General features: G+C 41.8%; 1 protein-coding gene across 5 annotated transcripts in view; it reads left to right on the top strand.

Moving 5' to 3' along the window:
- RIMS1 (regulating synaptic membrane exocytosis 1) overlaps positions 1–23,173 on the top strand; it is a 469,742-nt gene that overhangs the window by 252,898 nt on the left and 193,671 nt on the right. For all 5 annotated transcript variants that reach the window (XM_061206793.1, XM_061206788.1, XM_061206790.1 and 2 more), the window contains one exon: positions 3,222–4,084. In XM_061206793.1, the coding sequence (XP_061062776.1) occupies positions 3,222–4,084 (863 nt within the window). The remainder of the gene's footprint in view (positions 1–3,221; positions 4,085–23,173) is intronic.

The following is a 23,173-nucleotide window of genomic DNA, read 5'->3' on the forward strand; positions in this document are numbered from 1 at the left end:
CCGTCCTAGAGGACATTTCTTTTACGCTGAGCTTTGAAGGTGACTAGGGATGAGCCAGGTGAAGGGTGGGATGGGTGCTGCAGGTAAGGGTGCTGGCACCTGGCCGGAAGGAACAAGGCCAGCGGGACAACCCAAAAGATGCTATGGGCTCCAGGGTGAGTAGCAGAGAGGGGGAGCGAGTGGGGAAGAGGTGACTGGTAAGGTCTGAGTGCCCAGGTCACACCGGGCCTTTTAGCCAGGTTAAATTTCATAGACTTTATCTTAGAAATAATGGAAAGCCTCAGAGGATTGTAAGCCTGGGCTAACATGATCAGATTATTTATTTCAATTTGTCGATTGAGTCATTCATTCAAAACAGTGGATTTATGACCAGACAGGATGCCGTGCACTAGGCGACAGTGCTGACAAGGAGGACGTGGCCCTTTTCTTCCCGAGGCCATGAGTTTGGGGGACCTGACGGTTAGCACTAGGCGTGGCTGCTTTTTGTCTGTGTGACCCTTATTTATTCCACTGGATGGGAGGGTAGGATCCAAGGAAGGCTTCTGCTATCTTTTTCAAACAAAACCCACACAGTAAGATCAAAGACTTCAAAGCTGAACAGGTCTGGATTCCAGGCCTGGCTCTGCCACGAGGGGTCACAGGCACCTTTCAGGGGCTGAATGAGCACATGTGCTCAGCAGCTGGCCTTTGGGTGGCCTCCAGTGAATGCAGCCAGTAGCCGCCGTGTGTTTACCATCAGTGAACACTGCCAGGGGGCAGAGGGCATAAAGATGCTTCGTACAGGGTCCCTTTTCTCACAGATCCTGGGGAAGAGACCACACCATCTCCGAGAGAAGACAGAGCCCCAGGCAGTGAACTGGCCCAGAAAGGTGATGTGATCAGAGCTAGAAAATACAAACACGGGTCCTTTGGGAGCCACAGGAAAGAGGAGTGTCTTCTGAATTAAGGTTTATAGGACACCCAGGAATGCGTGGTGGGCAGACAGAACAGGAAAGGCCACGACAGGAAGGATGCAAGAGCCACCTCAGTGATGGCAGGACTCACAGCACTGGTGACAAACTGTTATGAGTTGAGGGGAGATGAAGACATCGAAGGGGCAGTTCAGGATTGCTCAGAAAAAATGATCTCCTTTAAAGAAGAGGAAGAACTTGGGGCGGTAAAATTTCTAAAGAGAAAATATGAGTCCTGTTTCTGATAGAGGGTGAAAAACTACAAAGGATTTAAGAGTAAGGACCAGGAAGAGGCTTTCTGATGAAATTTGAAAAAGACTGATAAGGGCAAATAGCCTTTCTGATTATATAAATACTTAAGAAAACAATGAGGACGTGGGGCTGGAGGAAAAGGCAAGGAGAGCCGGGTACCAGTCAGGGTTGGCCTGCTTTGGAGAGAGAAGGAAGACAGAAGCAATGGCCGTCTGTTTAAACTACGGAAGAACTCTTGATCCTATTTTGTACACTCCTCAGGAGCTAGTGGGAATGGAACAATTAAGGTAGAGGTGAGAAAAGGCCTATTCAGTGAAGCAAAGAATCAGAGAGACTGGAGAAGTCCCACTTGCATAATACTCTATCTTTTCATAAAGCATTTTCACAGATGGTGTCTCCTTTAATCCTCACACAAACTCTGCAAGGTAAGTGTCATTTATCAGCATTTCAGAAAAAAAAAAAAAGAAAAAGTAAACTGACTCAATAGAATCTTCCAACAAGCACAGCTATGCCTTAATGAGCTACTAAAAGTTTGCAGTGCATTCATCACTCTTATGAAAACTCTATTTGATAATGATGAACTGTATTCATAGTAGAGCCCTTACACTGGAAAACAGCAATGCTACCTTTGCAATTCCTCCCTTCCTGAAAACCCATTCCACTTCAATGGGCCGAGTGATCTAAATGCCTCAAGCAGCATCCGCCATGCTTCTGTTTTGCTTTTTTGTGCCACTGGAAACCCTTTGCCCTTTCTTTCCATCATCACCAGACCCTCCTCAAACTGACCCCACAGCTTAGCAACTACTACTTTGGAAAACCACAATAGAAACTGCCCTACTTTTCCCCATCTTGTATATTATTCTCAAATTTTGTTCATGAAGTCTGCTTTTGGACTTCCAATCAAACAATATTCTCTCCAGAAAGCCCTCTCTATGGACCTCGGGATTCCAAAAAGAGCCTTGGTTGCCCCCATTTTAGTTGCATAGTACAGCATACAGTGCCTGAATGCTTAGCTGAGGTATCCCCTTTTTGTAACTTCTGGGGTCGATGCTGGAACTTTCCCAAATCAGATGGACTCCAGTGTACAGAAGGGCTGGAAGGGGTATCTTAAACAGTACAGCTGAACGATTCAGACTGCCAAACCCTCTTCCATTACTTTATCTTTGCCAGTGCCTCCCAGAGGATGGAGAGAAACCGTAGGACACAAAACGGGTTTCTTTCTTCACATTCTTTTCCATTATAGTTTATTACAGGTTATTGAATACAGTTCCCTGTGCTATACCTTTTGGACTGTTTTCTGAAATGAGGGAGAAGGCCAGGGATGGGGGGAGGGAGGAAAAATGAAAAATTATTTCAAAAATTTCAAGATTTCTATTATATTTGCCTGGGGAAGGTAAAATGAAGGCTAAGGTTCAGCCATTTATCTTTCCTAACCATCTCCCTAAAAAGTGGTGGGGTGCACATAATCTCATAAAAAGTACTTTCGTTCTACTACTGAAGAAGTGCTATTAGAGTTGATTTCTGAAATGGACACACTTGGATTCACGTTTCTTTAAAAGTTTCAGTTATAATAAGAGATTGTTAATACATGTTGCCCAAATATATATCAGGTATATATTTCGTTTTGAACTGATATGTATGTATTACCGTTTGCTCCTCGATTATTACCTATATTATTTTTATCGAGAACATTTTAAAGTCTTTGATTCACAAGCAGAGGTTCATAAAACTTGTTCATTTACTGAATTAATTTATTGATTTTTAAAATGATCTAGTTAATTTATAGAGAATTTAAAATCAGAAAGCCAGTTGTGAAGGCCCGGAATATGTTGTGAGGCAAAGGAGCCTTATTTAGAAAGCTACTCAGATATACAGGTTTGATGTAGTTCTTTTATCACCTCGCTTTTTAATTAGACATCGAAGTATAAATAATTATTTCCAAGGATGCTTCCGGGGTCTGGTCTTCGCCTTGAGCTTTACAGACTGCTCTCCTTCTCGACGTTCCTTTGTGCATCACAGGAAGAAGACCCCAGGGCTCGCCGAGCAGAATGGCAAAGGCGCCCCGAAGGGCGAGCGGAAACGCGCGCCCAGGGCCTCTGTGCAGCCCGCGGAGGGGCCCACGGAAGAACGGGAGCGCAAGGAAAGGCGGGAAAGCCGAAGGCTCGAGAAAGGCCGGTCCCAGGACTACCCCGACGTGCCAGAGAAACGCGAGAACAGCCCGGCGGTGGAGGCCGAGAAGCAGAGGAAGGAGGAGGAGTACCAGAGCCGGTACCGCAGCGACCCGAACCTGGCGCGGTACCCGGTCAAGCCGCCGCCCGAGGAGCAGCAGATGCGCATGCACGCGCGGGTGTCCCGCGCCAGGCACGAGCGGCGTCACAGCGACGTGGCCCTGCCGCGCACCGAGGCGGCAGCTGGGCCCGAGGGCAGGCCCGGGCCGCGCGCGCCCAACGCCGCCCGGGGCTCGCCGCCCGCCTCGCCGCGCGCCTACTCGGCCGAGAGGACCGCGGAGGCCCGGGCGCCGGGCGCCCAGCCGCTCGCCGAGCCCAGCCCGCCGGCGCCCCGGCCCGGCCCGGGCCCCGCCGACGCCCCGGAGCCCAGGGCCCCGGAGCCGCTCCGGAAGCAGAGCCGCCTGGACCCCGGCGCGGCCGTCCTCGTGCGCAAGGCCAAGCGCGAGAAGGTGGAGAGCATGCTGCGCAACGACTCGCTCAGCTCCGACCAGTCCGAGTCCGTGCGGCCGTCTCCGCCCAAGCCGCATCGCGCCAAGAGGGGCGGCAAGCGGCGCCAGATGTCGGTGAGCAGCTCGGAGGAGGAGGGCGTGTCCACGCCGGAGTACACGAGCTGCGAGGACGTGGAGCTAGAGAGCGAGAGCGTCAGCGAGAAGGGTGAGCGGCGCCGCGCGGGTTCGGGCGCGTGCGGGGCTGGAAGCGCGGGTGCGGGGATCCGAGGTGAGCGCGCGGAGCTGGGGGCGCGTGTCCCGGATCCGAAGCGCGAGCGGGGCTGGGGGCGTGTGTGCCGGGATCCGAAGCGAGAGCGGGGGGCTCGGGGGCGCGTGTGCCGGGATCCAGGCGCGCGTGCGGGCCTGGGGGCGAGTGTGCTGGGATCCAGGCGCGCGTGCGGGGCTGGGGGCGTGTGTGCCGGGATCCGAAGCGCGAGCGGGGGGCTCGGCGGTGCGTGTGCCGGGATCCAGGCGCGCGTGCGGGCCTGGGGGCGCGTGTGCCGGGATCCAGGCGCGCGTGCGGGCCTGGGGGAGTGTGTGCCGGGATCCGAGGTGAGCGCGCGGAGCTGGGGGCGCGTGTGCCGGGATCCAGGCGTGCGTGCGGGCCTGGGGGCGTGTGTGCCGGGATCCGAAGCGCGAGCGGGGGGCTCGGGGGCGCGTGTGCCGGGATCCGAAGCGCGAGCGGGGGGCTCGGGGGCGCGTGTGCCGGGATGGCAGGTGCGCGCGTGCAGGATTTAGAAGCGCGGCTGGTAATGTCCAGCAGGGTGACTGTAGCTAACGCTGCTCTACGGTATATTAGAAACTGCTGAGAAAGTAAATCCTGAAAGTTTTCGTCACAAGAAAATTTTTTTTGTAAGTGGATGAGGGCATGGATTTAGTTAAACTTACTGTGGTAGTCAATTTGGCATTCTATGTATGTCAAGTCGTTAGGGGTCCACCTTAAACTTCCACGGACCTATGCGTCAATTATGTCTCAGTAACAGTGGGGGAGAAAAGTGGGACCATATATATATATATTTTATATATATATATATATTACATATATATATATTTTTTTTTTTTCGGAAGTGGGATTTAAAAAACGTAACCACATGCGCCAAATTGGGGTTACAAGAGTTCTTCGTGATTTTGGTTGCTGTCATTCTGGGAAATTCAGTACACAGTCTTGTGTTTTTAAGTTATTATTCGGGGGTGGGTTTTTTTAAATTATTTATTTATTTATTTATTTTTGGTTGTGTTGGGTCTTCGTTTCTGTGCGAGGGCTTTCTCTAGTTGCGGCGAGCGGGGGCCACTCTTCATCGCGGTGCGCGGGCCTCTCACTATCGCGGCCTCTCTTGTCGCGGAGCACACGCTCCAGACGCGCAGGCTCAGTAGTTGTGGCTCATGGGCCCAGTTGCTCCGCGGCATGTGGGATCTTCCCGGACCAGGGCTCGAACCCGTGTCCCCTGCATAGGCAGGCAGATTGTCAACTACTGCGCCACCAGGGAAGACCCCGGAGGTGGGCTTATTTGGCTGACAAAAGGACGTGTGCCTTCTTTTACACTTCAGTGGTGTAATGCTCCAGTCACAGAGGTAGCGTTTTTCAAGTTTCAGATGAATCTTTCTTACAATTTGTGAACAAGTTACAAAGTTTCTATCATGCAGATGTTATATATCGTGTTTTGGTAGTAAGTTTGGAGTACAGATTTCATTTTACCTATTACAGTCCAAAAGATTTTGGAACATTTCGTGATGGGCTGACATTTTTTTTTTCTGTCTAAACCTGCACTGTACAATACCATAGCTATATGTAGATATTTAAATTAATTAAAATTAAATAAAATTAAAAATTCAATTCCCCACGCCCACTAGTGCTCAAGAGCGATCATAACAGAAAATGCCTTTAAGTAGCACTGGTCTAGAAAATACTGCAATTTAATGTTAAAATCACACGTTTGTTTTGAAGATTCTCCTCATTTTGCTGCTGTTCATTTAGATTTAAACTGGCCACAGCAGTCAATTCAGTGGTTGTGGTTATCGTCTTTGTTGTAGTGCTGGGGATCTTGGTGTTTTTCTTAACGAATTCATATGTTGAGGTGACTGACTTATTTTTACAGTTATTGGCTTGTTTTAGAATCGGTAAATTACACAGTTAATATTATGTTTTATAAAGAGAATCACTTCCTCACCTTCTCTGCCTGCAAACTGCGTGCATGTGGATCCACCCTCTCTCCCTCCGTTCTGTTCTCTTTTTCTGTCTCTTTCTTTCTATATGTATGCGTGTGTGTATATATATATGTACACACATATATATCCCCCAACAATCTTATACTATATTTGGGAACAATTAAGAAAGCTCACTGTGTCGCTATTATTACTGCAACTCAAGTGGAAATAGCTGTCTTTGGAATGCATGCGTGTCTGGGGTGAGTTTGGTTTTTTTCAGCTCTCCTTCTCATCACTGACGTTTATACGTTGCATATGGTCTATAGGATTTTTAAAAGTCAGATGGTGAGTAGCTTCTTGCTGCCTTTCATGCCTTAGTATTGTTTTGTGAACACGTATTTTTTCCCCTTAAGTCGTAAGGTAAGTGTGAAGTAAAAATTTAAGGGGATATGCTTAATGGGTGTGCAGATAACCCCCGATGGGGATGGTGTAGGTATAGTTATATATGTGTATTTTCCCACTCCTTAAAGGAAGGGTCTACACCAGCTCCTCTTGAATATGTGTAATGAATCACAAGACACATGGAATTAGAATTGAAATTCAAAATTATTCACGGTAACAACAGATTATGAAAGAAACATGACTAGCGGTGTGGGTGAGTGCAGAGATGGGGCTGGTGTGATGTGAAGCACGTACTGCCTCTAGCCACTGTCTCCCTTTCTTGGGAATTCTCATTCCGGGCACTTGGGTGACCGCTTGGGGTTTATACACCTCTGAAGCTGGGGTTCAGTCTTCCCCTCCGGAAACACAGGAGCCATCATCTGATACAGACTGCCCTGTGTTCTCTTCATTTATAAATAATCTCATTCTGAATGTCTATGAATGTAGCATAGACGTTTTCCTATTTCAACCTTCGTTAGAAATTCTACCATCTGTAATATTTACTAATGACTTTACTGCCAAGCCCCACCATTGACAACTAAGGGCTCCCTTGGGGACCAGCCATGATCATCTCCAGCACCCTGTGACCCTGCACAAGTTTTTTAACCTCCTTAAGTCTCCATTTTCTCATTGGCACAGTGGAGATAAGAGTTGCTACTTTGTCAGGTTACTGAGTGGTTTGAATGAGCTCATGCATCTATAACAGGATGCTAAGCTAGTATTCTTCCTGTCCTGCTGTGCCTGTGGCATGTCCGCCATAGATCTAATACTGCAGTGAAGCTGAGATCACCACCCACATGTAAATATACAAGGAAGAGGTAAAAGAACCCGTTTTATATCTTACAGGCTCCGGTGAATTTCCCTGATCACTCTTCTTATACGAAGAGTGATCGGGGAAGAGGTGTCTTCCCAGGAGAGAACGGATGCTGTGCTGTGACCTTCAGGGTCAGGGAAGGTTATCCCCATGGAGGAAATATCAAGAGCAGTGGGAGAGAAAAGCTGCATTTCACCTACATCCCGTGCATTCGCTTGTTCACGCTATCAGTTACGCGTATAAAGTAAATATTTAACACGTGCCTGGCTCTCTTAATCTGTTTGGGCTGCTATAACAAAAACCCACAGACTAGGTAGCTTATACACAACAGAACTTTAATTTCTCACAGTCCCAGAGGCTGGGAAGTCTAAGGTCCAGGCTCCAGCATGGTCTTGTTCTGGTGAAGAACCATCTAAGGTCCAGACTCCAGCATGGTCTTGTTCTGGTGAAGACCCTCTTCCTGACTCATGTGAAGTCAGCACCTTCTTGCTGTGCCCTCACATGTGGCTGGGGAGCTCTGGGGGGTCTCTTTTATAATAGCACTAATCCCATTCATGAGGGCTTCACCCTTCTGACCTAAGCACGTCTCAAAGGCCCCACCTCTTAATGCGATCATTTTGGGAGGGCTTAAGATTTAAACATATGAATTTTGAGGGGACGCAAACATTCAGACCATAGCACTGGCACAAGGCATCTACTTAATATGTGTGCACTATTCTCGCCATTTATATTTCTATCCTTATCATTATGCTGAGTTGGTTTGTATGTTTATTAGCAAATGTGGATTTAACACTTTCAATAGATATACTGATGTTAAAAATAAAGAAATATGCTCCATGCCCTTATGGAGCTTACATTCTGTTGAGAGAAATAAACAATAAAGAATAATTACAGGGCTTCCCTCGTGGTGCAGTGGTTAAGAATCCGCCTGCCAATGCAGGGGACACGGGTTCGAGCCCTGGTCTGGGAAGATCCCACATGCCGCGGAGCAACTAAGCCTGTGACCCACAACTACTGAGCCCACGTGCCACAACTACTGAAGACTAGAGCCTGTGCTCTGCAACAAGAGAAGCCACCGCAATGAGAAGCCCGCGCACCGCAAGGAACAGTAGCCCCCGCTCGCTGCAACTAGAGAAAGCCCGCATGCAGCAACAAAGACCCAACGCAGCCAAAAATAAATTAATTAATTAATTAAAAAAAAGAAATTACACAATGAAGTACAATTTAATAAATGCCTCAAAGGAACATTCCTTACAGATATATTGATACAGTTTTGCTTTGTGTCCAGACATTCAATTAAAAAGAAAAAAGAAAAGGTTCCCTCGGCAAATGGCATCTGAAAGACAACACAGCATTACTAGTCAATATGATGCTTCGTGTGTAGTGTAATTACACACACACACACACACGGATTATTACACACACACACGCACACAGGGATTAGCAGTGAGCTCTATCTAGTGGGCTTGTCTAAAAATTGAGGTCAGCTACCACATGTTTCAAAGTGAATGCTGTTTGTTCAATGTTCATACTGCTCTTTCTTTGCCAACTGGGAAAAATTGGGCATTTCTCATTTCTTACAATAAGAATTACCTCATATAAATCTCTCTATGCAGAAGAGTAACAGTGAACTAAGTCTTACGTGTAATAAGATAGCAATTGGATTTACATGAAATGTGTAATAAGATCCACTGGGACAAAGTCTAGTGAGGATCTGCGCCCCTAAGGAAATGAGTCAAGAGGCTTAAGGAGAAAGAAAGAGATGCAGGCAGTGCCGATGTGGATGAGAGAAGGAAACAGCACCAGTGCTGAAAAGAAACAGCATTGCTGCCTGGATCAGGGGATTAATCCACTTATACTTACAAGGATCTTGAAGTATAAGTCCTTGGAAGAAGAGCCTGGCATTAGATAACAGGATTTCCTTCCCTTTTAATCCTCTCCTTGTTGCTGACTTGGAGTGAATGGGGAAAATACAACCCAAATTAATATTGCCTTTGAACTTTTAAAGCACTCTGTGAATGGCTCCTGAGGTCAACCTGTATAACAAGGGCTAAATGGTCTGTTTGTAACTGTTACTGCTAAGCATCATTTAGCAGTCCTTGTAGGAGCATTTGGTACCTGGATGACTGGTAAGAAATGATACCTGCAAGGCTAGCAAACAATGAGTGGTTGAAAAGTGAGACTGACAACCCTTCAGCACAGGGTTGAATTTTCCTCCAAAGACAAAGACAGTTTCAGGGGACCAGGGCGTAGGTTGTGGGCAGTGTGAGCTATTCACTGTTAAGTTTGGGAACCTGACAAGTTAAACGTTGTGGAATCAGGAACAAGAGCTGAGAACCCTCGCAACAATCAGGTACTAAATTATCTAAATGTAACTAATTCATGCAACACTTTATATTATTCTTTAGTCATTAAACTAAAACTACTGGGAGTTTCCTCTTTGGGCTCCAGCAGTATAATGCCTACTGCTCACATAGTACTTTTTTTTTCTTATAAATTTATTTATTTTATTTATTTATTTTTTGGCTGTGTTGGGTCTTCGTTGCTGCGCACGGGCTTTCTCTAGTTGCGGCGAGCGGGGGCTACTCTTCCTTTCAGTGCGTGGGCTTCTCATTGCGGTGGCTTCTCTTGTTGTGGAGCACGGGCTCTAGGCACACGGGCTTCAGTAGTTGTGGCTCGCGGGCTCAGTAGTTGTGGCTCATGGGCTCTAGGAGCGCAGGCTCAGTAGTTGTGGCGCACGGACTTAGTTGCTCCGCAGCATGTGGGATCTTCCCAGACCAGGGCTCGAACCGTGTCCCCTGCATTGGCAGGCAGATTCTTAACCACTGTGCCACCAGGGAAGCCCTCACATAGTACTTTTAATTCTACCCAGGAGTTGTTGATTTACTTCTGTTTCTTGAGAGCAGAAAATGCATTTTATATTCTTTTAATGCTCCTAGTGCTTTTTCTTGTAACTTCAAGGGGGTTTGCAATTAAAGAAGGTGGCCATCATTCATGTAGTCATGTTTTAATTTCTGTGTGACATTACATAAATATTACATGATTTATATGATGTTAAACAAGTTATGTATAAAGATTTGTGACATTCCAGGCACACGGTGCTAGAGGTATAGTGATTAAATAAATAAATACAGACATAAACATAGATACATATAGAGACAGCCGTGGTTCCTGCCCCCGTGACATTTTTATGGGCTATCCAGAGGACTCTTATTGGGGACTTTACAGACAGGAGACCCCAAGATAAAGTCAGGTTCTGTGGTAAGAATTTGGCTACAGGCACTAAAAAAATTGTAACCTTTAAACAATTACAACCTAAAAGGGCTTCCTCTTTAAATGGCTGCTGAAACGTAAGCATTTATTTTTCTTACCCCATGAGACCCCATAACAGTGAAGAGGGAAGGAAGTGAAATATGAATAGTTGATAGAAAGAGAAAGTAGCCTGCTTTGGGACAGAGGAGCTTGCCAAGGAGGCGAGAGGGCTGGGGTGGAGGGCAACGTCCCCACCCAAACACAGAGATGTTCTGTGCAAAATATTTTTGACATTAAAAATAAAATAATAAATAATTAACTTAAATAATTAAATAATAATATTATGAACAAAACTCAAAGAGAAAGCTCTGGGTACACAGACCCATGGTACTGAAGTGCTTGGGCAGAGATATTTGGACAAAATGCAAGACCGTGCATCTGGACTAAAGATAACACACTTGCCTGCAGGTATGGATTAATCTTAAGCAGGAAGCAAAGTATCATGATCTGAGACCTTCAAATAAAAGCTGATATAAAATCTGTAAACTCCTTTGGGTCCAGAAAGAGGCAACCATGAAGATAACCCATAGGGAAGCCCATACAACCCTGGGGATGCCCAAAGGATGAATCCAGACATCAGCTATGAAACATAAGAGGAAATTCAACAACAGTAAACATGCCAAGGAAACAGGGAAAAATCTATAAACTTTTGAAGGTTAAACAATAAACCAGGTTGTGTACAAAACAATAAGCGTTAACCTGTCTTTACACTTCTCATCAGTAATGGATTCTGGACTACAATTGACCAATGCCTTCAAAGTTTGGAGCGAAACCATTCTGAGATTGCTGTTCTATTCACATCTAAACCATCAGTCAACTCTCAGTTCTCAGAAAACCTACTTTGCAACCTGCTTATGAGACAATGATTTAAAGATGTATGCACTCAAGAAAACTGAGAAGAATAATCATGAAAGTGGGACAAATGAGAAAGAAGAAAGAGTGGAGCTGACCCAGGAGTCCAATGCAAAGAAATCCCGAATGACGCTGTGTGCAGAAAGCAATCTGTCGAAATTAAAACTGGAGATCATTTCCAGGAAGCTCCAAAGAGAGTATTGAGAAGAATATCCTGGATTCCAAGAAATATCCAATGACTAATGACTTACATGATGTTATTGACCCAGTAAAGAAAGGCTGTTTATTTTTCAGCAATAAAGAGGAACAGTCAAAAGCTGAGGGAGAAAAACTGTTAAGGAAAATCATGGTCCAAACATGAAGCAAACAAGAATGTGACATTATTTTATTAGTTGATACAGTCCATTTGACTATTAACCTAGGTAATGTTTCCTCTGAGTGAACAGGAAGACTGACAGTTCATCTGTAGAAAAGGAAATTTAACCTCTGCCAATTATTAGTTTTTACTTGGTCCTAGAGCATTTACATGTAATAATATTATAAATGCCACTTACTGGTTTTCAATTTTTAGAATAAACCCCCTTCCACATTGAATATATGTGTGTGTGTGTGTGTGTGTATATATATATAGTTCATATATATATATTTTTTGTTTGTTTGTTTTTATACAATTGAAGATAAATATTTTGTCCATGTTAAAATAAAGCTAAAACTGACAGATATGAGAGATGAGAGAATCTGGAGAACAGAGAGTTAGAGATAAGTGTATGAATATTCTCATCTAAAATGTTCAAGATCCTGTTCAAATTTTAGGCCAAGAAATAGAGGATTAAGGCTACTTAAAAATAGAAATATATAAGGAGAAATAAAACTATTGGCTTTTGAAAGCAAAACGATATCAACATAACAGTGAGCTAAAGTCTCTTCTTTCATTGGTTTTTACCGTAGATAATATCATAAAATTAGAAATCAATGGATAATATCCCAAATAAAGCGGTCAATGGATAGAGGAAAATTATTTAAAAATTAGAGTGCTTTTCATTAGCACAACTAAGAAAGTAAACACTTCAAAATAAGCTTGGGAAGTGGAATTGACAGTGTGGGCAGAAAGACCATGAGGGGAAATGAGTTATTGTAGCTACATCGCAAGCCCTTATTTATTCTAATTTTCATCAGGTGCATCTGTGAATTTGATATCCATTAAAATAGGAAAACAGAACATTGCTGTCTAACATCCCCTTTATTAAGTTGTGAGTAACTAGTTTTGGTGTCTTCCGGGACCTCACGTAATTTTACCCACCAGAATCTCAGAACAGCAGTGGATCTACGTGGAACTCTGACAGCCTTGCCTTCTCTTTGACCTTTTCTACATTAATCTTTCACTGATTCCTACTGTTGCTGTGGGAAAGAGAAATTTAATTCTCCCTTTCAACTACCGACAGAGCCAGGATTTAGAGTGTTAGATGCTTCCTTTTAGATGCCTTCCAGGGAGTCTGAGAACTAATTTCTTCTTACAGTGGGTATGAAATGGACGTTAGCTGTTTTAATCATCTGTGTAATTTACATCTTAGAAAGATACTGCGGGGACACAAATAACTGTGTTGGGGGCTCTGAGCTAGCATGCTAATTCCTAATGTTCTAAGAATATGAGATAAGAAAATCTGGGGAAACATCATGGTAAAGAGCTGGGTTTTTCAGAGTTACAATTTCTGCCTAATATATAAACGACTGGAAAGTCTCCTTGATTCTAAAACAGGAGCTCTGACTAAAAAGAAGTTCTATAAAAAGGAAAGAAATTAAGTCTGTAAATCTAACCTGATTATATCCAATAATATTTCTCCCAAATTAATCCATGGCTAGAAATATTAGTCATTTAGTTACATCTGAAAGAGATTTCTATTCTGAAATCAGGAGACCCTCAGTTAAATCTGGGTTAATCTGATTTTCAAAACTAATCATACAAATTTGACATGTATGCTTACAATTTTAAGAGTGGAATGTTTGAATGGATGTACAATTGAAGGACATTTTAAGGGGAAACATTTGTGCTTCAAAGTGCGTTTAGAAAAAGATTTGATATTGAAGATTTCAGTGCCACCTGTTTTATCTCATAGGTTTGTGCTTGAATATCCTTTTAAAATGCAGAATCATACTTCCGTGTTTGTGACCCATTTTTTCCAGTGAATGAAAATGTTGTCCTTACTTTGGGTTCAGTTTCACAGAATAACAGAATGTTAGGCCTGAGAGAGACTTCGGAAACAAAGAATCTCCCCTTTCACACACTGCTGAACAGAGAAGGGAACATGGGGGGTGTTAAGTCACTGGATTCCCTGCCCCTGCCGCCATTTTCCGTTTGCAGCTGGGAGAGCTTGGAATGCATCCTGGCCCCATACCATCCCACCAGACCTCTGAGGACGAACACTTAGTCAGTCCTGCTGCGGTTCTGTCCTCAGTTGAGGCCCAGCCCTAGCAATCTGGCTTCTAGTGTATTCCAGAGACCAGGCCCCTGGTTTGTGCCTAGTTTTGGTTACTAGATCCACGTCCCTGGATGCTTGTGGCTGAGTCCAATTCTGTTGCCCGAGTCCCTCTGGAACTAACACTTGGCCCTCACCAATCCCGTCCAGGAATTAGGAGCTGGATCCCTGGATGCTGACTCCCTGATCCTGACTGCCAGATGGGAAATCCAGATATTACCTTGTGTATCATTCTACTTCCTATGTTACGGGACATCTGACTCTTACTGCTGTTCTGCATTGAATAGTTACTGCCTATGGCCCTCTTCTCTGAGTGTCTTGTTCTACCTCCTAAGCTGAACTTCTGCATTTGGATCTTTTTAAAAGTACCTGTTGCATACCAAGGGACAGATCTAATTTTAATTCCGATAAACTCTTCTGAGGCTGATGTGTACACAGTAAGAGTGTATCAGTTTCCTAGGGCTGCTGTAACAAGGTGCCACAGACTGGGTGGTCTAAACAACAGAAATTTGCTTCCTCCCAGTTCTGGAGGCTGGGACTGCAGCATCTAAGTGTCGGCAGGGTTGGTTCTTTCTGAGGGCCATGGAAGGACCTGTCTAGGCCTCTCTCCTTGGCTTGTGCTTGGCTGTCTTCTTCCTGAGTCTTCACGTTGTCTTTTTTCTGTGTGTTTCCACGTTTCCTCTTCTTACGAGGACAGCAGGCATGTTGGATTAGGGGCCATCCTAATGAAATCCTTTTAAACTGATTATCTCTTTAAAGTTCCTATCTCCAAATATGGTGGCACTCTGAGGTACTGGGGGTGAGGACTTCAACATATGAATTCTGGCAGAACACAATTCCGTTCATACTAATAGTATTCGGAGGGAAGAGACCAAGGCCTCTGCATGTCTGTGTTCATACATGGTAAATACTCCTGTTTGGGGTTTGTCTCCATTGGTTTTCATCTGTGAAAAGTATAAGATCATCAAGAATCTTACTGGGTAGTTACTTTATGAAGAGGATTGCTGTCCAAGATCAGGAAGACACAGATAGTTTGAGGCACTGCCAGAGACGAGACCCCTTGGGCATGTTTCTTAACCTTGGTAAGCCTCAAGTTCATCCTATTAGGAACTTAGAGTAAATAACTGTACACATTCTCCAGAGTCCTCGTAAAGATTAAATGAGGTGATCGGTACGGCTCTGTGTCCCTGATACACAGCAAGTGCCCAATAAGTGTTTCTATTTCTGTGACACCAAATAGGATATATAGATAATACATGTTACAGGAACTAGGGGGAAAGCTGGGATGCTGAGGCTTCGTGTTGGAGCTGGGGAAGAATTTGGCAGGAAGAATAGATGTGGCATTTGAGTCAGAGAGATGGGCCTGAGCAATGAGAGACAGGGAGACACCCACTTCTGGCAGCAGGAAGCTTCCAGACCTTGGAAGGAAAGAGCCCAGAGGCCACCGATCAAGAGAACAGCTTTGATCCCAGTTTTAAGGACTGGATTACCTTGGGCAACAGAATGAGAGGGATAGAGCATATCAGTGATCTTCATCCTTGGATGCACTTTAGAATCTCCTGGAGAGCTTAGAGATGATCATAGTAAGTGAAGTAAGTCAGACAGAGAAAGACAAATACCATATAACATCACTTATATGAGGAATCTGAAATATGACACAAATGAACTTATCTATGAAACAGAAACAGACTCCCAGACATAGAGAACAGACTTGTGGTTGCCAAAGGGGAGGGGAGCTGGGGGAGGGAAGGATTGGGAGTTTGGGATTAGCAGATGCAAACTATTATGTATGGAATGGATAAACAACAAGGTCCTACTATAGAGCACAGGGAACTATATCCAGTCTCCTGGGATAAACCATAATGGAAAATAATAGAAAAAAAGATATATATACATGTATAACTGAGTTTCTTGGCTGTACAGCAGAAATTAACACAACATTGTAAATCATCTATACTTCAATTAAAAAAAAAAAGTGTTGAGGCAGCACCAAAAGGGAGTCTGATTTGGTCAGTGTGCAGTCAGGCCCTGGTTTATTTTAGTGTGTGTGGCTGAATCGAGAACTGTAGGATTATAATCACTTGAGGAGCTTCATAAACAAGATGCTAGTGTTCAGGCCCCAAGCCCAGAGCTCCTGATCTGACGGTTCTGGGCTGAGGCCCAGGCGTCATCATTGTTGTTTTTAGCATCTGTTTGGTGATTGCAACGTGAGGTCAAGGTTATGACTACAGGGCCTCATCGTCTTCAAGGACCTTTCCAAGTCTCAGACCTGACCCTTCATACATTATGAAGTGCTGGTTCTTCCATGAAAGCTGTTATTTTGTATCACATGAGCATCCCATGAAAAAAAAAATGCTTATTTATACAGGGACACATTTGACTGGGAAAAGCATCCAAAATGACTCAACGTATGTTTAGGGGATGGAATAAAGAGTTGGCCATGTCCGACCCAGGTAGAGCTGACCCTGGAACAACATGGGTTTGAATTGCAGGTCCACCTGTACGTGGATTTCTTTCACTAAATGAACACTGCAGTGCCACACGACCCGGGGAATCCGGGATGTTTAGTTTATAAAATATAACTGCATCTCAAACAATATCTTGGCAGGATAAACACTTTAGGCTCGATATGGGCAAATATTTCTTATTATAATAGTGTTTATTATACACAAATTGGAAGCCAGATCAATTTCCAGGAAAAGAGGCACTGGTTAAAGGAATGCTGTGTAAAAATTATGTTGTATATTCTTGTATTTATGACATAAAATGTTTGTGATAGTTAAGAGAAAGGCATTGCTAGTTGTATGTATACTATATGGTATGTTTTTGAAAAAATGTTTACATAATATGTGTAAAGGAAACTGAAAGGATGTACATCAAAGTGTGGAGTATACTTATATCTGGACCATAAGACAGCACACATTCTTTATTTTTCCTTTTGTCTTCTTTGTATTTTTAAACTCCTACTGTAAACATATTCCTTTGTTTTAGCTTAATTTGAGTTTTCTGTTTACTATTCATTCCTTTGCTTTGCTTTTTCTCTTCATGCCTTCTATTAGATTGATCAGGTTGTTTTATGTGCTTTTTCACTTATTTTAGAGCTTAGGGCATTATACATTCCTTTGGTATTCTTTAATGTAAACCTGAGCTCTTCAGTGCAATACTTAGTTTTATAATTTGTTAGCAAAACTCTAAAATTGAATCATTATCCCTGTGAAAGATGACTTTAGCAAGCTTTAACATTCCTCTAAAATTTACTGTTTTTTCCACTGTCTACGTTATTGTTATCTAGAATAGGTTCAGATTGTCTTTCCACATTCGTATAAGTAGATAATACTTAATTAAATTTACCAATGTGTTTAACATGTTTAACTGATTTCACGTTCATCGTTACATTTTACATCTCACTTTTCTTTCCACCTTCATTTTTCTTCTTGTCAGAGCATATCTTTAATTTATTCTTGCATTGAGAGTCTGGGAGTGGTAAAATACCATTAGTTTGTTATCATTCCTTGCAGGACATCCTAGTAGTGTGTTCAGCATAGGCTTTTTCTCTTCCATAGAGATAAGAGATAGTAAAAATACTATTTATTTTTTGGAATAAATATTTATTATTTTACAGAAGAGAAGGGAGGATTACAGGTGTGTTTTATCTTGACCTGAAGCACATATATCATTTTTTAAGAAGAAAATTTTTTAATTAATTGAGGGAGGACTAAACAAACCAGAAATACGGTGGCCCTTAATCATAGTATAAAACAAAGAAAATGCTTGCCTTTTGTGATTTGGTTGGAAATTCAATTGAGGTAGAACTTAGGGAACCTCGTATTCTGGGAAATCACTGGCTCTGATATGTTTTGTTTTGTTTAGTTCATAAAAAGGTTTGAAAAGTTCTTCTAACAAAAACAGAACAAAGGACAACAAATGGGATAAAAATAAATAAAAAGGGAAATTAGGTCTTGTATTAATGAGGTAAAACTGTAAGTTATTATATAGCATTTAATTAATTAGCTTGTGCATCATGTAAATAATCTTCCACCTCTCCTTGATGATGTGCTTTCTTTAATAACTTGCTGTTTGAAGTCTTGTCATTTCTAACATTTCTACTCAGCCCTTTGAACTAGTTGTTTTCTTTTTTTTTCTCAGTTTGAGGATTTGGGTAAAACTTGCCTGATAGAGTGATATTTTCTGTTTTTGTTTTTTGAATTTAATTTTATTTACTTTTTTATACAGCAGGTTCTTATTAGTCATCCATTTTATACACATCAGTGTATACATGTCAATCCCAATCTCGCAATTCATCCCACCACCACCACCACCCCCCGCCGCTTTCCCCCCTTGGTGTCCATACGTTTGTTCTCTACATCTGTGTCTCAATTTCTGCCCTGCAAATCGGTTCATCTGTACCATTTTTCTAGGTTCCGCATATATGCGTTAACATACGACATTTGTTTTTCTCTTTCTGACTTACTTCACTCTGTATGACAGTCTCTAGATCCATCCACGTCTCTACAAATGACCCAATTTCGTTCCTGTTTATGGCTGAATAATACTCCATTGTATATATGTACCACATCTTCTTTATCCATTTGTCTGTCGATGGGCATTTAGGTTGCTTCCATGACCTGGCTATTGTAAATAGTGCTGCAATGAACATTGGGGTGCATGTGTCTTTTTGAATTATGGTTTTCTCTGGGTATATGGCCAGTAGTGGGATTGCTGGGTCATATGGTAATTCTATTTTTAGTTTTTTAAGGAACCTCCATACTGTTCTCCATAGTGGCTGTATCAATGTACATTCCCACCAACAGTGTATGAGGGTTTCTTTTTCTCCACACCCTCTCCAGCATTTGTTGCTTGTAGATTTTCTGATGATGTCCATTCTAACTGGTGTGAGGTGATACCTCATTGTAGTTTTGATTTGCATTCTCTAATAATTAGTGCTGTGGAGCAGCTTTTCGTGTGCTTCTTGGCCATCTGTATGTCTTCTTTGGAGAAATGTCTATTTAGGTCTTCTGCCCATTTTCGGATTGGGTTGTTTGTTTCTTTAATATTGAGCTTATAAATATATAAACAGAATGAGCTGTTTATATATTTTGGAGATTAATCCTTTGTCCGTTGATTCATTTGCAAATATTTTCTCCCATTTTGAGGGTTGTCTTTTCATCTTGTTTATGGTTTCCTTTGCTGTGCAAAAGCTTTTAAATTTCATTAGGTCGCATTTGTTTATTTTTCTTTTTATTTCCATTACTCTAGGAGGTGGATCAAAAAAGATCTTGCTGTGATTTATGTCAAAGAGTGTTCTTCCTATGTTTTCCTCTAAGAGTTTTATAGTGTCCGGTCTTACATTTAGGTCTTGAATCCATTTTGAGTTTATTTTTGTGTATGGTGTTAGGGAGTGTTCTAATTTCATTCTTTTACATGTAGCTGTCCAGTTTTCCCGGCACCACTTATTGAAGAGACTGTCTTTTCTCCACTGTATATCCTTGCCCCCTTTGTCATAGATTAGTTGACCATAGGTGCGTGGGTTTATCTCTGGGCTTTCTATCTTGTTCCATTGATCTATGTTTCTGTTTTTGTGCCAGTACCATATTGTCTTGATTGCTGTAGCTTTGTAGTATAGTCTGAAGTCCAGGAGTCTGATTCCTCCAGCTCCGTTTTTTTCCCTCAAGACTGCTTTGGCTATTCGGGGTCTTTTGTGTCTCCATACAAATTTTAAGATTTTTTTGTTGTACTTCTGTAAAAAATACCATTGGTAATTTGATAGGGATTGCATAGAATCTGTAGATTGCTTTGGGTAGTATAGTCATTTTCACAATATTGATTCTTCCAATCCAAGAACATGGTCTATCTCTCCATCTGTTGGTATCATCTTTAATTTCTTTCATCAGTGTCTTATAGTTTTCTGCATACAGGTCTTTTGTCTCCCTAGGTAGGTTTATTCCTAGGTATTTTATTCTTTTCGTTGCAATGGTAAATGGGAGTGTTTCCTTAATTTCTCTTTCAGATTTTTCATCATTGATGTATAGGAATGCAAGAGATTTCTGTGCATTCATTTTGTATCCTGCAACTTTACCAAATTCATTGATTAGCTCTAGTAGTTTTCTGGTGGCATCTTTAGGATTCTCTATGTATAGTATCATGTCATCTGGAAACAGTGACAGTTTTACTTCTTCTTTTCCAATTTGTAGTCCTTTTATTTCTTTTTCTTCTCTGATTGCCGTGGCTAGGACTTCCAAAACTATTTTGAATAATAGTGGTGAAAGTGGACATCCTTGTGTTGTTCCTGATCTTAGAGGAAATGCTTTCAGTTTTTCACCATTGAGAATGATGTTTGCTGTGGGTTTGTCGTATATGGCCTTTATTATGTTGATATAGCTTCCCTCTATGCCCACTTTCTGGAGGGTTTTTATCATAAATGGGTGTTGAATTTTGTCAAAAGCTTTTTCTGCATCTATTGAGATGATCATATGGTTTTTCTTCTTCAATTTGTTAATATGGTCTATCACATTGATTGATTTGCATATATTGAAGAATCCTTGCATCCCTGGGATAAACCCCACTTGATCATGGTGTATGATCCTTTTAATGTGTTGTTGGATTCTGTTTGCTAGTATTTGTTGATGATTTTTGCATCTATATTCATCAGTGATATTGGTCTATAATTTTCTTTTTTTGTAGTATCTTTGTCTGGTTTTGGTATCAGGGTGATGGTGGCCTCATAGAATGAGTTTGGGAGTGTTCCTTCCTCTGCAATTTTTTGCAAGAGTTTGAGAAGGATGGTGTTAGCTCTTCTCTAAATGTTTGATCGAATTCACCTGTGAAGCCATCTGGTCCTGGACTTTTGTTTGTTGGAAGATTTTTAATCACAGTTTCAATTTCATTACTTGTGATTGGTCTGTTCATATTTTCTATTTCTTCCTGGTTCAGTCTTGGAAGGTTATACCTTTCTAAGAATTTGTCCATTTCTTCCAGGTTGTCCATTTTATTGGCATAGAGTTGCTTGTAGTAGTCTCTTAGGATGCTTTGTATTTCTGTGGTGTCTGTTGTAACGTCTCCTTTTTCATTTCTAATTTTATTGATTTGAGTCCTCTCCCTCTTTTTCTTGATGAGTCTGGCTAATGGTTTATCCATTTTGTTTATCTTCTCAAAGAACCAGCTTTTAGTTTTATTAATCTTTGCTATTGTTTTCTTTGTTTCTATTTCATTTATTTCTGCTCTGATCTTTATGATTTCTTTCCTTCTACTAACTTTGGGTTTTGTTTGTTCTTCTTTCTCTAGTTCCTTTAGGTGTAAGGTTAGATTGTTTATTTGAGATTTTTCTTGTTTCTTGAGGTAGGCTTGTATAGCTATAAACTTCCCTCTTAGAACTGCTTTTGCTGCATCCTGTAGGTTTTGGATCGTCGTGTTTTCATTGTCATTTGTCTCCAGGTATTTTTTGATTTCCTCTTTGATTTCTTCAGTGATCACTTGGTTATTTAGTAACGCATTGTTTAGCCTCCATGTGTTTGTTTTTTTTACGTTTTTTTTCCCCTTGTAATTGATTTCTAATCTCATAGCGTTGTGGTCAGAGAAGATGCTTGATATGATTTCAATTTTCTTAAATTTACTGAGGCTTGATTTGTGACCCAAGATGTGATCTATCCTGGAGAATGTTCCATGTGCACTTGAGAAGAAAATGTAATCTGATGTTTTTGGATGGAATGTCCTATAAATATCAATTAAATCTATTTGGTCTATTGTGTCATTTAAAGCTTGTGTTTCCTTATTAATTTTTTGTTTAGATGATCTGTCCATTGGTGTAAGTGAGGTGTTAAAGTCCCCCACTATTATTGTGTCACTGTCGATTTCCTCTTTTATAGCTGTTAGCAGTTGCCTTATGTATTGAGGTGCTCCTATGTTGGGTGCATATATATTTATAACTGTTATATCTTCTTCTTGGATTGATCCCTTGATCATTATGTAGTGTCCTTCCTTGTCTCTTGTAACATTCTTTATTTTAATGTCTATTTTATCTGATATGAGTATCGCTACTCCAGCTTTCTTTTGATTTCCATTTGCATGGAATATCTTTTTCCATCCCCTCACTTTCAGTCTGTATGTGTCCCTAGGTCTGAAGTGGGTCTCTTGTAGACAGCATATATATGGGTCTTGTTTTTGTATCCATTCAGCGAGCCTGTGTCTTTTGGTTGGAGCATTTAATCCATTCACGTTTAAGGTAATTATTGATATGTATGTTCCTATTACCATTTTCTTAATTGTTTTTGGTTTGTTTTTGTAAGTCCTTTTCTTCTCTTGTGTTTCCCACTTAGAGAAGTTCCTTTAGCATTTGTTGTAGAGCTGGTTTGGTGGTGCTGAATTCTCTTAGCTTTTGCTTGTCTGTAAAGCTTTTGATTTCTCCATCGAATCTGAATGAGATCCTTGCTAGGTAGAGTAATCTTGGTTGTAGGTTTTTCCCTTTCATCACTTTAAATATATCACGCCACTCCCTTCTGGCTTGTAGAGTTTCTGCTGAGAAATCAGCTGTTAACCTTATGGGAGTTCCCTTGTTTGTTATTTGACGTTTTTCCCTTGCTGCTTTCAATAATTTTTCTTTGTCTTTAATTTTTGCCAATTTGATTACTATGTGTCTCAGCATGTTTCTCCTTGGGTTTATCCTGTATGGGACTCTCTGTGCTTCTTGGACTTGAGTCGCTATTTCCTTTCCCATGTTAGGGAAGTTTTTGACTATAATCTCTTCAGATATTTTCTCGGGTCCTTTCTCTCTCTCTTCTCCTTCTGGGACCCCCTATAATGCAAATGTTGTTGTATTTATTGTTGTCCCAGAGGTCTCTTAGGCTGTCTTCATTTCTTTTCATTCTTTTTTCTTTATTCTCTTCTGCAGCAGTGAATTCCACCATTCTGTGTTCCAAGTCACTTATCCGTTCTTCTGCCTCAGTTATTCTGCTATTGATTCCTTCTAGTGTATTTTTCATTTCAATTATTGTATTGTTCATCTCTGTTTGTTTGTTCTTTAATTCTTCTAGATCTTTGCTAAACATTTCTTGCATCTTCTTGATCTTTGCCTCCATTCTTTTTCTGAGGTCCTGGATCATCTTCACTATCATTATTCTGAATTCTTTTTCTGGAAGGTTGCCTATCTCCACTTCATTTAGTTGTTTTTCTGGGGTTTTATCTTGTTCCTTCATCTTGTACATAGTCTTCTGCCTTTTCATCT

This window comes from Eubalaena glacialis, chromosome 12 (genome assembly GCF_028564815.1).
Source record: "Eubalaena glacialis isolate mEubGla1 chromosome 12, mEubGla1.1.hap2.+ XY, whole genome shotgun sequence".
Classification (NCBI taxonomy): Eukaryota; Metazoa; Chordata; class Mammalia; order Artiodactyla; family Balaenidae; genus Eubalaena; species Eubalaena glacialis.